The sequence below is a fragment of the Aedes albopictus genome, chromosome 2 (genome assembly GCF_035046485.1).
Source record: "Aedes albopictus strain Foshan chromosome 2, AalbF5, whole genome shotgun sequence".
Taxonomy (NCBI): Eukaryota; Metazoa; Arthropoda; class Insecta; order Diptera; family Culicidae; genus Aedes; species Aedes albopictus.
Window position 1 is genome coordinate 40,088,301 of NC_085137.1, and position 16,483 is coordinate 40,104,783.

The 16,483-nt window shown below is 39.0% G+C and overlaps 2 protein-coding genes across 2 annotated transcripts in view; one reads left to right on the top strand and one right to left on the bottom strand.

The window, feature by feature from the left end:
• Positions 1 to 11,610, bottom strand: part of LOC109421174 (apolipoprotein D) — a 17,266-nt gene extending 5,656 nt beyond the window's left edge. Inside the window, exon 1 of the mRNA XM_029869457.2 lies at positions 10,953 to 11,610. Within this exon, the coding sequence (XP_029725317.2) occupies positions 10,953 to 10,969 (17 nt within the window). The 5' untranslated portion in view covers positions 10,970 to 11,610. The remainder of the gene's footprint in view (positions 1 to 10,952) is intronic.
• LOC109621866 (zinc finger and SCAN domain-containing protein 12-like) overlaps positions 1 to 16,483 on the top strand; it is a 57,591-nt gene that overhangs the window by 4,044 nt on the left and 37,064 nt on the right. The window lies entirely within an intron of this gene.

The following is a 16,483-nucleotide window of genomic DNA, read 5'->3' on the forward strand; positions in this document are numbered from 1 at the left end:
ATGGACGCTTTCTGCCAACTGGTGTTGGAATTTTGTCGCACCGTATATCTGTAACTTTTGATGTAGTGAACAGAATTCAATCAATTTAATACAAATCAGAATTCTGGCCATTCCATGTCGGCTGTCAAAATTTTAGCCTAATCTGTTTATTAGAAACCGAGTACCATATCGTCAAACTTGGTCATTTTGTATGAAATAGCACCGGTGGTCTTATTGTTTTGTCCGACACTGTATATCCGTTCAACAAAAATCCAATTCATGGCACAAGCAATCAATTAACTGGCTTCTGTTTTGTTTGATATTCTTTAATATTATCACTAGCAGCTCAAGTTTGTTTGTATACGTATTAGACTGGGTCAACAAAGTCGATTTTTCGGAACAAAGCTTTTTCGATTCATTTTAGAGCAACTGTGCAAAATTTGGGAGCGATTGGTTTACATCCCCGTATTCCGCATTGCGATTGAAATTTGTATGGAATTTAGTATTGGAAAACGTGCTTTTTTTGCATTTTTCTCATAAATTGAAATTTTTCGTTTAAAACGATCTAACTAATGACGATCTAACTAATGAAGTATTGCTTATCCAGAGAAATCATCCAACCTGGCGGAGTAAAGAAGACAAACTGTTGCGCACTTCAAAAAGTATGCATACAACCTTGCAACAAAAATAAATAGTTGAAAATATAAATTATATTTAATGGCGTTCAGCTGCATACAAAAGTGCTAAAACTACACCTAATCTAGTTTAAAAATAACTTACATGTTGTGGCAGCAATTGTAATTACATAAACCATAAATGAAACAATTGTCATTATTTTTGAATTTTATGGCAACCAAGTGAGTGAGAGCTTTTTAGCGTGGACCGAGCACTTTTGACGTTTGCGGAACGACTGCAGCGGTCGAAACCACCGCAACCCCGTTGGATTTTTTTTTCTATTTTACCGCAATATAGCCTAGGATATGTCGAAAAGCTTTGCCGAAGACCGCAAAGTGATCCGACACTTGTGAAAAAAGTTATAACGCACAGATTGTCCGGTGGTGCTAAACATTTAACATGTAAAGGAATAACATCAACAATAAAATCTCAATTGTTGGCCTAAGTTATCAGGCGAATAACTTTTTCCGCAAGCGTCGGATCATTTTGCGGTCTTCGGCAAAGTTTTTCGGCATATCCTAGGCTGTACTTTGACGTAATTAGGTACATGGTATTAGACAAAAGAATTCAACTTATGAGTAAAATGTAAAAAATACGTTTTCCCATACTAACTTCCACACAAATTTCAATCGCAATGCGGAATACGGGGACGCAACCAATCGCTCCCAAATTTTGCACAGTTGTTTTGGACGCTAATATAGATTGAAAAAGCTTTGTTGATACGTTGATACGATCAAATTTAAAGTTTCTCCATACAACGTTGACCCACTCTAGTGGTTATAATAGCAAATCCAGAGATTATCCATCACTAGCTGTCCCGGCAAACTTTGTCTTGCCAAGCTGTGTTAGTTTGACAACTTTTGTGGGCATTGCTGCACTGTCGTTCTAAAAGCATATCTGTCCCATGTTGATTTTCAGCATTTTTCACTTTTTTCCTCCTATTAGTATACTAATTATATATAATTATATATAATTGTATGTGTACTTTTATGTAAACTTGTAAAAGTCCTTAGTTTGTTCTGAATTTTCGAAAACAAATACAAAGCCATATTGTGCCATTGTTGCATTTCCAATCATATCTGTCCCACTACAAGAAATATAGTCAAAAACTGCGAAAAGTAAGCGTAGAAATTTCAAAATTGCGTTGTGTTTCACAGCATAACTGTCCCGCTGGGAAGTCGTTATTCAAAAATGAAATGTTTTTGTTTGCGTTAAAAAAGGAAACTTCACTGATTCCACTTCAGATATAAGGCATTTTATGAGACATTTCATATCAGCTGTTTTTTGAATGTTTACCAGTTTTGAAGTTCAACCGATGGACCCATTCATTTACATTTTCGCTAGCATAACATGTGATACAGGCCCATCCAACAAACGGGGTTCATTTATCTGCAAAAATGCGTCAATCCGCCCACTATAGGGTGTCCCAGAAAGTATGGGTACAACTTTGTATAGCGAAAATACAATTATTTTCTCAACAAATAACCATTTTTATATTTTTGTATTTTTATTCAAGGTTGTTTAATTGATACCTGTAAAGAGTTTATACATTAAAAAGGATTTTTGTATGCAGAATGTTTAAAATGGAAAAACATCTTGCAAAACTTCTGCACAATCTACTTTTTTACGGATTTACCAAATATCCAAATTTGAAACATTTTTTTCGAATTTTTTTCACATGATATATTCGAAAACATGTTTCCTCAGATGGTTGATTGAAATTTTTTATAAAAATATGTTTTGCCTGTGCGTACGGGTATTTCAAAATTTTGAGAAAACTGGAAAATTCGCCTTTTCTATTTCTGGGTAAGACATGATCACAGACATTCGAGTTTTTAAACATGTTTTAACGAGAATAAAAATAATTCAATCTACACTTTATAAAGCTGGAGCATTTATTTTACTAATAGTGAAATTAAAATGTGTTTTTTTGCATGTTGTGATATATATTCAGAAGCTTGTTTTCATCTATTAGAAAAACGAATTTTCAAAAATATCGATTTTAGTGTTTAAATTCATTTTTCAGGTTCAAAAGTATATGCTTTCGATTCAAACAAAGGGTTGTATAATAGATACGCATGTAGAAATACACGGAAATATTTTTTGAAATTTTTATCGAGCTTAGTTTCATGCGTAGGAAACAATTTATTAAGCGATGTTATTGAAAAATATAGCAATTTGTGCAGAAGCTTTAAAAGGTCTTTTAGGGAATGTTATACCGCTTTCAAACGAAGTGTTAAATGCAAATTTTAATGATTGGCATTTGATGTTAAAATATTAAGGCAGGATATGTGTGAAAATAAGGTTTGTTTATGCATCCATTCCCAAATGGCAGAGCTGCAAAGTTGTGCCCATACTTTCTGGGACACCCTATATAATCAATATCCGTAGACCGTGGGGATCTTTTTTCATCTGCTAGTGTGATCATGCAGCTCGGGGGATTGATACATGCCACATTAGAAACCGAAAAATCTCTGCCAGCAAAAATCTGATTGGCGCTCATCACATGTTATGCTACTTTTCGTGAAAACAAAAACATCAAATGTAAACAATAACAATGAGCGGCCCACCGGTAGATTGTCTCGTAAAATAGCTTATAATCCATTTTAATAGAAATACGGCTGCGTGTACCATGAGCCTCTGCACGAATCTGGCGTACTGCTCACTCCAACAGAAAACTTGAAAACAGTTCGCACAGTAAAAGTCAAATGTGACTTTTACTGTGCGCGCTGTTTTCAAATTTTCTGTGGGAGTGAGCAGGACAGGGCAAATTCGTGCAGAGGCTCATTGTGGTACTGTAGTTGTTGGTCAATTAGAAAAATACGTTATTAACTTTAATCGCATTTTTCTCAGTTGCACATTTTCGAACATGGTATATATGCTTAGAACGGCAGTGCACCGCACTCTAGATTGGTTTCATTTCGCTTGTGTTTATTTCCTTCCTAGCTCATGAAAAATAAGTACTTTTTTTACTTTTCTAGTTGATTTTCGTAACTTTTTGTACATATAAACACAGCCACCATGAATACGAACCGAACCGTGCAAGAATCACGCTGATCGGTTCATTCGTTCTTGACTCTTGTTGCCTCAAAGAAACTTCAAACTCATTTTTATATACACTCTTAAAAAATTAGGAATTTACTCGTGACGTAAACCATCAACGTATGTAAACATTTCCTGACTGAATGGCTATTTTGACACAATTTTACATCCATCATGTAAGTTCGAGTTGGTTGCACAAGATGTCAACAAACCTATCTGATCAGATAGGTAGAAACAGTTTTACATTTATCGTTTGTCTCGCAACTCGGTGATATAGCCGGGAGGTATAGTACGTGCCTCTCAATCAGCGTACCAGAGTTCGAATCCAGTTCATTATTTTACTTACATATGTTTTATCTCTCGCTTCGGCTCTAGCGATTGCTAGCTCGACTTTATTTGTGATAGAAGACGTAAATTTGTGTCAAACGGGCCGCTCCTTTTATGTGCATTCAAGTGAACTTAAATTTACATGATTTTTTCTAAGAGTGTAGATAGATAGATAGATAGATAGATGGATAGATAAAGATAAACTAATGTTTTATGCTTCATTGTTGCTGAAAAGCACCACTGCAAGTCGAAGAAATGCGAATATCGACCTTGTTCATAGAAATATTTTCTCTGAAGACACCAAGTGTGGATCTCGACATCTCGACGAGCTAGAGGTTTATATATTCCGGAATATATTCCGTGTATTTTCAGTCCTGCCCCAGTGTGCGTTGTATGGGAAATCGAAAATTTTTGATCAACCCCGGACAAAGTATTTCCCCTTTTCTTCTTCTTCTTTGTGGCTCTACATCCCCACTGGGACTTGACCTGCCTCGCTTCAACTTAGTGTTCTTTGAGCACTTCCACAGTTATTAATTGAAGGGCTTACTTTGCCTGCCATTGCATGAATTTGTATATTGTGAGGCAAGCACAATGATACACTATGTCCAGGGAGTCGAGCAAATTTTGTAGCAGCCAGGAAATTTGTACATAATTTTTGTGTATATTGTAATGTAAATTTTGTAAATATTATATAAATGTCTGTCGATAATCAGACTATGCAATCTCAATCAATGTTGAGCGTAAATAAGTTTAAATGAATAGAATTCCCTTAGCGTAGGCAATCGTAGGTTGCGAACATTTTGCTGAATCTCTCCTGAGGCGGGCTCACGTTTGTCTTCGAAAGGTTGGAAAGGGACAGCAACACGACCATTGTATCGAGTTATCCTTCGTGACTTGCGATCACGAAAGTGTACGATGAGTTTTCGGGAAATGAAGAATTTCCGGTTCGTCCGAGAATTCACTTGTCTTAATCTGAGGATCACAGACTCGATCATTTCGTTCGTGACTACCCAGCCAATAAGAAGTGTGCGCGTTTGTAACTTGTTCGTTGGCTATAGCAAAGTATGGATTTTTAAAGTGACGTTAGTGCATGTTTAATTAATTAAACATATTTGGTTCGTTCTCTAGTTGTACTAAGTGTGTGTCGTGTAGGAATTGTGTGCGAAGTAGCTTAGCAGCAATTAAGAACAGGTAATTGTGCTCATTTGTGCCATATTGTCCTTGTGCTTCCCAAGTAACAGAACAAGCTGAATAGCAGTTTCTTAAGCTAAAGTTTGCTTAAGAGTGGTTTGTTCCACTCTTATACAGCAAAAATGTTTGTTGGGTTGTGCTGAGTGTTCGGTTTAGCCGTAAGGCTATTTAATTCGCAGCGATACTACCCGCACCCAAGCGCGTGGACTTCCCCTCGACGAACGGAACTCCTCCCGGCCTACTGTCAACCTGCCGGAAGTCGGTCGATCCGTCACCAAATCGACCGAGTGAGGCTCAGGGGACCTCGTGGAATCGGTGGTCAAGCCAACTACTCCACCAAGCGGACTCCGGCCGCCATTGCGAGTCTACAGTCACTGGCTACAACGAGCGATACACCATTCACCGATAGCGGCCATTGGCGATCGCCGTTAAACACGCCCGTCTTGGACGGGGCACTGACCTGGGCCACAGGTCAACGACATCGGTCAAGTAAACCAGCGAAGTCGGTGAGTCGAAACAAACCTCTTTTTTTGTGGAGTGGGCGTCCGTTGAGGGCACCTCGGAGATCTTTTTTGCCAGTCACAGACTGAAGACGATGCGCTGCTATAAGGCCTCGTAAGAAGTTCGGGATTGTCGTGCGTGTGTGACGAATTGCCGCCGCCCAGATCCGATTGTCACACCAGGAGCGCAGACTAGCCCGCAGGTGCGCCGTCCAGGAACGTGACGCCACACAATGAACACGTAGAGCACATGAGCACGTTAGACAGCTAAGAAGAGAGAACTAGGGAGAGAAATCGCACACAAGATAAGAAGTTAGAGAGAACGAACACTTACACACAAAACGAAAACTTCAAAATATATGCTAGCATAAGATATGTATTAAACCCACCAAATATATTCGTTTCTACCAAACTATGTAGTGTTAAGTCCAATAAAACGTCCCAGTAAGTGTAATAATGTTCTCTAGTGTTTGATTAGTTTTCATGTATCGCCGTCACTACGCGTTTTGAATGTCGTTTCCGTCCTCCGTCTACGGGGTTTGATTGATGGGGTTCTCAGTCCGTTTCCTTTTTGCTGTTGCGTATCGCGGCGAGTGACTTGTCTGCCAGTGATGAGAATTGGTGAGCAACCGTGAATGTTGTCTCACTTTGAGCATGCGTGATCCTCTCACCGGATTCTCTGAGTGCCTTCGCGATTAATAGTCATGTTGTGGTAATAGGGTGATCCCGTTCGATCGTTTGGATCGTAAGCCGGCTGGAACGATCCGTAAAATTCCTTTCGAGAATGCTAAATGGACTCGCCCTCAGGAGAGTCTCATCCGGGCAAATTAAAATTGGGCGTGTGGTCTCCCTTGTGGAGTGACGCTTAAGCCACGTGTTTTAAGACGGATCTCCCGGGCTGGCTACAAATTGGCGCCCAACTAAAGGTTTTAGAGATATTTGAGTATTTGTGGAGTTTCTTATGTAAAGTTATGTGTATTTTAGGATTTTGTGGTATTTATGGAAAGTTTGAGGTTCACTTATTGATAGTTTTGGGATTATGATGTGAATTTATCCGTATTTGGTTTCTGTGGATAATCTTTGAGTATTTAAGTGAATTTTGCGAAAAAGGAAATTTTTGGGAATATTGAGCAGAATAAAAATTGAGTTTGTGCAGTGGAATATAGTGTTGAATATCAGTAAGTACGTGTCTGTTGTTTGCAGAGTTTCTGTTAATTTCGTTTGTGCATTTTGTTGAGTTATATACTATTTCATTGAAATGGCTGTAAAAGCTGCATATATGGACCGTTTGATTATCGAGGAAGTTGGCTATGAACTGGAAATGTGAGGAAAGTTTTATGAGGCTTTAAATGACGTTAAGGAAATTCCGGTATTGAGGTAGTTGATTGAGAAATAGGATTTGGATGATGGAGTCTATGAGTCCGACCTTAATTGAGTGTATTCTACGTGGTATCGTTCATGAATGGGTCCAGGTTATGCGTTTACGAGTAGTTTAGAAGCAAGGAATGAGAAAATAGAAGATTACAATATGATTTGTGCTGAGAGCAACGTAGGTGTAGGGGGTGAGCAGGATCCGGGGAGTGAAAGGATTAAGGCACTGGAGGCCGAAGTGGCTAGGCTGAAGTCGTTAATTAAAATGGTTGAGAGGAGAATGAGCACCGGTGAGCAAGAGAAGAGACGAGAGGAAGGCAACGTTGTCGAAAGGGCACAATTAAAGCAGGTGGTAGGCGAGAGTAGGAATGACCGTGAAAAGAAATCGCTACCAGAGTCACCAACATGTTGGTACTGTGAGGGATACGATCACGTAGTAGATGATTGTATTGGTAGAAAAAGGACACTTGAACTTCCCTGCCCTTCGGTTCAGAAAGGGGTATGGGCGCGTTCTGCCAACTTGGTCGAGGCAGATTTCATGTGAGAACAAGTTGCATACGGACATTCAAAAGTGCCTGAACGAAAGATGCTGCTTGTGAGGATCACTTGAAGATCGGATGGAAGATCATTCTTTTTTTTTAGAATATTCGCGTTCGTCTATTTATTGCTCTTCGTGTTCGTATATTTTAAGTTTCATCTTCAACTGAGTTTCATGAACGCTGCTAGTCAGCAGGGATGATCTTCGCATCTGCATCCGTTGAACCATTCTGAATGGCCGTCGTGAAAGTATCACCAAAAGCGCTACTAACATTTCTTTTATATTTTCATGTATCTGAGTATCATGAGTGATAGCAGTAAGCAGGGATAGCAGTGAAAAATGGAAGTAATGCAGTACGACGGTGGTGCGATGCTGGTTAAAAATATCGCTGGAGATGAGCATTGTTTGTACTCAGCCATGTCTAAGACGTGCTCCGAAGTCTCAGGAAAGGAAGCATGCATAAAAGCACTAATCTACAAAATCCCGGGAAAAAGTTGAAAGACCTTATTTCACGTGGAAAGCCAGCGGTAGACAAGAGGTAGATATGGACGGATGTTCGTTGGAATTGGAAGGACATTGGTAATGACAGCCGAATTTAAGAAAGCGACGAAGCGATTGTAGCAGGAGATGGGGAAGTTGGACTACGAAGACGATTTGCTAGAAACCGCAGGCAGCAAATGACATAGGCTTATCGTATTTCGATGGAGATGGCGATGAGGACGAAGCAGCATTCCAAGAACATAACCAAAATTTAATCACAACTTCCTACCACAAAAAACAACACGATCGAACGAAAATAGGAAAGAGCAACCCAGCAAAACCAGTATGTATGTTCAAAACGCTTACCCCAAACAAGCGACCCAAAGGTAAATTACGTTGACCATTTAACTAACAACATATTCTCTTACAGCTCAATACACCACATCGATTTCCCACCTTTCCCAATCCTTAAGGCCACGCAAAACTTAAAAGCCGCAGAGCTAAAGAGGTTGCTATGCCTACTCCCAAATTCAAAGGTGTATTATGGACAATGCAAGTTCTCGGACTTGCATTGGAGACTTGGCCCTATGACCCCCTTGTGCATCAATAAAATAAAATAAAATAAAATAAAATAAAAAAGGACACTTGAACTTTGGCGTAAGCTAGATGAGGAAAAAGCGAGGAAAGGCCAGGAACAACTGGAGGTGGAAAGAGGTCTTGCACCGGAATGCGAGACTGCGAGTACCAGAATCACAAATCCAGAGGGTGTGTTCAATACACAACGTCTGGAGAGCTGCGTAATCGCAGTTCAGGAAATAGCCGGTGTCACTGAGAAGATAGGTCCTGTTTTTCCAGTAAAACAAACGTTGTTTCGGAAATATGACGTTCTGAGATCCGCGAGTAAAGAAAGGCAAACTAAGGTAGTTCCGTGGCGAGGATTAGCCGAAAGCGTAAAGGGTCAGGGTAAGTCAACAAGAACTCGTTTTGATAGGAGAAAGAAGGAAACGAAGGAAAGAGCAAAGGGCAAAACTGAGGACCGGAACGGTAATTGAAACCGTCGTCTCCGGAATGGCGATCCATAGCCTTAACCACTAGGCTAACTGGAGACTATTGCCCCTTTTGTGTATAAAATAACTGGGTAAAATGTTTATGGGATTCGGTATGGTAAATTTTACTTGATTGCATTGTTTTATTCAATTTCATATGAATCTTGTAGCCTATGGTAATAAAATATAGCCTAAAGTGTGCAAAAAAAAAACTTTGTCGAAGACTGCAAAGTGATCTCCCAACTTACAATTACTCATTTTACAAGCACCATTACGATGAATTAATTCAGCATGATGCTGAATAACATTTGGATAATTTTCAGGCACAACCATTGTTCGGGTTTTGTTCACACAAATTTGGAGAAAGTATAAAGCATAGTGTTGTGTACCAACTGAACTGTTTGTTGTTAAATCGCTTTACAACTATATAGTAAAGCTGTTGTTCAGCCTTAGGAAAAAATGATTTAAAATAAATAAAATGCAAAATTTTACAATATCCGCGAGAGTTTGTTATTGGCTATGCTGTGAACAACTTTTGTGAAATAATGACTGCACATAAATTTACCTACATCGAGATTCGAACTCGAGACCCGTCGGTTGCCAGCCACATGCCTTCCTATCTACGCCATCCTAGAAATGATGAATTGATGCGCTCAAATCAAAACATAAACTTCCCGTGGTTTAATAATGATCACATTTCGACTCCTATTTAGCAGTGGTGAATAATGTTCTGTTTGTGGTTAACAACTGAAAAACACAGTAATTCAGCTGATGTTCAGTAAAAAACACGTGTTTTTCGTTCTGTACACTGAGTCGAAGTACGATGAAACGAAAGCGCTTATTTAACTTGAGAAAAACACATTATACAGATACATGTGCTAATTTGTACATGCACTTAACAAAAAGCAGAAAAAGGTCTTGTTAAACTATTGTGTAAAGAAATTACTGCAAGTCGAATAAAAATCGTTTTAAACGCTTGACAAGTGTTTTAAATTATCAATGTTAATAGCGATACGAAAAGTTGAAAGAGGCTACTTTTTCAATCGGAAAAGCATTTGTACAATAATGTGTACAGGATAATTTTAGTTCAGCTATCATCACTTTTATAAAGTAACAATTCAGCATGCATGCTTGTTTGCGGCTTGCGATTGTTAGTTGGGCTGTGATTATGAAAGAAGTTATATTTTGAAGGGGCTCAAACAGTCAACTGAAAAATCTGATATTTTTCAGCTCTCTATTATTGAAAATAACGTCAGATTATGTACTGTTAATAAGTTTCCCAATTATTTTAAATTTCTTGTTTTTCTAAATAAAGTATTCTCAAGATTCATAAACAGTTTGGCTTATGTCGACGGAAAGATCGTAAGTTTTTTATTCGACGAGAAAGGCACTATCACCACTAGGTGGATTAATCTGGTTTTTTAACTATGTTCGCCTTAAACTGGCTATAACTATATAAAAGTCCCTTATTCGAAAGATTATTGAATTTTCTAACAAATAAGATCTTTCTGTTAAAAAAAGTCCCTTAAAAAGCATGCGCTCACGAACCTAACACCCTGTATATGACGCCAAAGACATCAATTGAAATAATATTTATTACAAAATGGCGATGCTAAATGATACACACTTTTATTTTCTTGTTCAAAAGGGCTGACAAAACTGGGGGTAGAATAATTAAGGAGCTGACAAAATCGGGTCACCACTGTATGAATTGTACGGTCATCTACGGTCACTTATGATCAGACACACTTTGAGAGTTATCCAACTACCAATACGCTAATCGCAGGTTTCCTCTTCACTTACCAAAATCGTTTCACCATTTTTATTAAAAATCTCTGACTTCTATCTGCAAACCAGCTACTCCAATATACGGCCAATCCGCCACAAATGACCCCAACAGTTTAATTTTCACTTATCGTCGATTTGGTTTCGCACAATTCAAGCACAGCCTAAGTCCGTTGTAACAGTCCACGTGGTTACGAAATGCCCAAAACAGAAAATCACTGCAGCATCACATATCACACTTCACAGGAGAAACAATCACGCTTTAATATCACAACAAAATCTCTCGAACGCGCCTCCGCACCCCGATAATCTGGACGAGAAAAAGATGAATTTCTGAGATCAATCGCGCACGTCTTGATCGCTTGACGGCCCGTCGTCAATTGATCTCCGAAGCCGGTCCAGTTGGACCAGAAAGATTTGGGCATTCATTCGAGAGGTGAAAAATGCGTCGGTGCACTACAGTACAGGTGCCCATACTCACATTTTCATTAGGGGGCGAAGCTGTGTATACGCGATGGACCGAAGCTGACCGAAGGTGAAAGCACTAGATGAGGAATGAGATAAGTGCGATTACGAGATCGACGATGGTATGAATTACCCAGTAGCATGGTTTTGTCTTTCATGCGTTTATGCGGAAATTAAGTGAACGAAAATCTGTGGCACGCATGGGGGAGGAGAGACGGTTTGATTAGGCAGACGGTTTAATGCGACCATAGAAATCGTGTGTTGAAAAGACCTCCAACAAAGGCGAATTTCTATTGGTATTCACAATATTTTATAGTTGATGGAACAATACTTTACACATCGATGACCGTAGAATTCGTAGTTAGTGTAGTATCATAGACTAACTTCAAAACCTGAAACTACCGAAGAAAACCATTGAATTGTGTGTGTCCAATCGAGTATCATCCGAAAACGGAAGGACTGTTATATTTTTAAAGTTGTCCTGAGAAGAAGTATGTATTTTTAGGAAGGTTTCAAGAATTTTGAGGAAAGAGGATATTCATTCAGTATCACGTAAGCTCTGCCTTTGGTTCCCCCTGAAACCCTCTTGGATCCTCCCTGAAACGTCTTAAAGCCCCAGAGATCTCTGACACCTCTCTGAGTTCTCCGTGAAAGTTGCTGCAATCCCCTTTCCAACTCTCCAAAGCTCTATTAACCCGTAAACACCCGGGACGATCTTATTTTGATAAAAATGCAATATGTATCTTCTTTGTTTTGAAACATTTTACCCTGGAGTCTTTTTAATGGTCACTGGGAATAGTTGTGCTAAGAAATGCATGGTACCGTCCCCCCTTTGCACCTTCCCCCCTTTTGCTGGTATCCGAAAATACGTGGCTTTTTCTGCATTTTTTGTAAATTATGCATGTTTTGGCTCAAATTTCACCATTTTGACTGATCCATGACATGAAATGTATCACTACCCATCATTGTCTGTTGAAGTTTTCATCCCAGAGCTATTCTAAGTCCTCCTAAGTATGTACTCCGAAGTTTGTGTCACAAATCCAACATTCTGAACCAAACTTTATACACGATGAATGATCACAGAACAGTCTACGGTACTCAAAAAGCCTCAAAGCAACCTTAGAAAATTCAAGGTACATGATTTGGGTGATCGAGGTCATCCAAACTACTCTGGGATTCATTTTTTTCAATATCTACTGGATCTACCATCATTTGTGTTCACTCTGTTCAAGAAATTTAGTCACGTTGAAGTCCATTAGACCTCGCAATGCTACGAGCAACTTAATATTGTTGTAGTTGAATATTTCGCGAAATAAATACAAATGGCCTCCAATACACTTTGAAGTTTGGGTTACGATATCTACATACTGTACATGCTTTTATTGTTAAAAATATTCGTGGAATGTAGGCTATACTGCTGATGGAGCCTCAGTGCACAATTATAATGCTTTTGGTACACTCATGGGTCATTCCAGGCTTTCCAAACTATTCTGGAATTAAGACCTTCAAAGTCTACAGGCTCTAGTCTTGTTTCTCTTCACTCTATCGGCATAATTCTTTCACGATTGTGTCTGTTGCACCTCATAACATTACGAGTATATCTATGTGTTGCTAGTTGGGTGCCTTCTGGAATTTAAATGGACCCCAATGTACTTTGAAGTATGGGAATATTATCTCGCGGAATATAATCTACGCTACTCTTAGAGCCTCAGAGTGCAATTCTGATAACTTAGCAACATTCACTTGGTGATCTAGGTCATCCTCCTTCAGGACTTTTTGCAGGAATAACTGTTAATTCACCTAGAGATCCCTTTAGAAATTCCTCCACGGTGTCCTCCACAAATTCATTCCGGAATTCCTCTAGCAATTCCTACAAGGGTCCTTTCAGGAATTCCTCACAGGGATTCCTCCTGAAACTGCTCAAGGAATTCCTTGTGAAATTCCTCCAGGAATTGTCCAAGGGACTCCCCCTCAAATCCTTCCAGGGATGCCTCCAGAAATTCCTCCAGGATTCAACCAAGAATTCATCCAGGCATCCCTCCTGGAATCTATCCAGGGATTTTTCCATGAAATCCTGCAGGGATTTATCCCGGAATTCCGCCAGAAAATCCTACAGGGATTTTACCAGATGTTTCTCCTAGGATTCCTCCATAAATTCATCAGGGGATTCCTCCGGGAATTCCTACAAGGGTTCCTCCCTGCATTCTTTCAAAGTTTCCTCCAGGAATTCCTACAGGGATTTCTCTAGAAAATCCTTCAAGAATTTCTCTAGTGATTCCCCTAGGAATTCCTGCAGGGATTCCTATAGTGATTCCTTAAAAAGCTCCGCCACGGATACAACCAAAAGTTCGTTTGGAAATTCCATCACAAATTCATTCAAAAACTCCTTCAGGTACTTCTCAAGAAATTCATCAAGGGATTCCTCCAAGACTGCCACTTGTAATTCTTCATGGAACTCCTTCAGGAATTCCTTAACTAATTCCTCCAAAGATTCCTCCATAAATTCTTCCCGTAACAGCTTCAAGGAATTTTGTAGATTCCTCCAGAACTCCTTCATGAATTTCCCCACAAATTCCTCCAGAAATTCTTCCAGGAATTCCAATCAGAATTTCTCCAAGAATTCCTCAATATATTCAGCAAGGAATTCCTCATGGAATTCCTCCAGGAACTCCTCCAGGATATATTCCAGGAATTCATCCTGCAAGTATTTAAGGAATTCCATCAGGATTTACTACAGGAATTCCACCAGGAATCATCTATGAATCCCTTCACTAATTATTACAGGAATTCCTCTAGGAATTGTTCCGGGAAACTTTCCTGGAATTTCTACAGGAAATATTCCTCTAGAAATTATACCTGGACATCCTCCAGGAATTATTCTAGGGAATCCTATAGATATTCCTCCAGGAATAACTCTAGGAATTGTTCCTGGAAATACATTAAGAATTCCTCCCGGAAATATTTCAGGAATTATTTTAGGAATTCCTCCAGAAATTACTTCTTGAGTTATCACAGGAAATACTCCAGGAATTCTTCTAAGAAATACCCCAGGAAATTATTTAACAATCCCTTCATAACTTACTACATGAATTCTTCCAGATTTCCTCCAGAATTCCTCCAAGATTTCCTCCAGAAATTTCTTCAAGAAATTCCTGTATGTATTCTTGTAGGATTTCATGGAGAAATTGCTGATAGAATTTGTCAAGGAATTTCTGTAGAAATTCCTGGAGAGATTCTTGGTGGAATTCTTGAAAGAAGTCTTGGCGGTATTTCTGGAGAAAAACCTTAGAAGGGAATTCTGGAAAGGATTGTATTTAGGAATTCTTGGCGGATGTCTTGAAAGAATTCCTGGAGGGATTCTTGGAGGATTTCCCGAAGGAAATTTTGGAGGATTTTCCGAAGGAATTCTTGGATGATTTCCCGAAAGAATTCTTGGAGAAATTCCGGGGGAAATTCCTGTTGGTATTTCTGGAGGAATTTCTAAAGGATTTCCTGGAAGAATTCTTGAAAATATTTGTTGATAATCCCTAGAGTTATTCCTAGAGATGTTTATAAAGGAATCCTTGGCCATATTCCTGGAGGGATACTTGGAGGAATTTTCGACAGAAGTATGAGAGCTGGTCTTGGAGAAATTCTTATTAGTGTTCCTGTAGGAATACTTGAAAGAATTTCTGAAGAAATTCCTGGACGGATTTTCGGAGAAATTCTTAGCAGTAGTCTTGGAGGAATATCTGGAGAAATTCTAAGGAAAAATCCTGGAGGAACTTTTGAAGAAATTTTTGAATGAATTCTTGGAGAAATTCCTGGTGGGATTTTTGGAGGAATTCCTTGAAAAATTCTTGGAGGAATTCTTGGAAAAAGTCTCGGAGCAGGTCCTGCAGAAATCCCTAAAGGAATTCTCGAGGGAATCGCTAGAGTTGCCCCGGGAGTGTTTTCTTGAGAAATTTCTGGAAGTTTCTTGAAGAATCTTGGAAGAATTTCTGGAGGATCCCTGGAGTTTACTGGCGTAATTCCTCAACCCTTTGAAACCGGATAGTTTTGGTGGTAAATATCATAAAACGATAGAATATCATGCAGAATATTTTTTTCTGGATATCCTACGTCATCCAAACTGTTCTTGAGTTTAGATCTGTGGGTGTAACGGTAACTTCTTTCATTATACAAAGCTATGATTTGTAATCTATCATGTCCAGTAAGTTTTCTGAAAATTTAATAGACAATATCAGATTAGTCGGAATATCCTAGATCATCCATAGTGTTCTAGAGTTTAGATCCTAAAGTCTACGGGCGTAACGGTAACTTCTTTCATTATACAAAGCTACGATTTGTAATCTATCATGTCCAGTAAGTCTTCTGAAAGGTTAATAGACAATATCAGATCGGTTGAGATATCCTACGTCGTACAAACTGTTCTTGAGTTTAGTTTCTAAAGTCTACGGGTGTAACGGTAACTTCTTTCATTATACAAAGCAACGATTTGTATTTTATCATGCCCAGTAAGTCTTCTGAAAGTTACAGTGGTTGTTTTTATCAACTAAGCTTCATAACAGTAAGGAACACTTGACTATCACGCCGAGGACCTGGGATCGAATCCCACTCCCGACAAACTCACAAAAATGTGGGTTCTTCCTTCGGAAGGGAAGTAAATCGTGGGTCCCGAGATGAACTAGCCTAGGGCTAAAAATCTCGTTAATACAGATAAAAAAAAATGTCCAGTAAGTCATTTGAAAGTTCAATAAACAGTATCAGATCAGTCGGAGTATCCTAAGTCATCCAAACTGTTCTTGAGTTTAGATCCTAAAGTCTACTGGTGTAACGGTAACTTCTTTTATTATACAAAGCTATGATTTTTAATCTATCATGTCCAGAAAGTTTTCTGGAAGTTCAATAGACAGTATCAGATCAGTCGGGACATCCTAGGTCATCCAAACTGTTCTTGAGGTTGGATCCTAAAGTCTACGGGTGTAACGGTAGCTTCTTTCATTATACAAAGCTACGATTTATAACCTATTATGTCCAGTAAGTCATTTGAAAGTTCAATAGACAATATCAGATCAGTCGGGATATCCTAAGTCATTCAAACT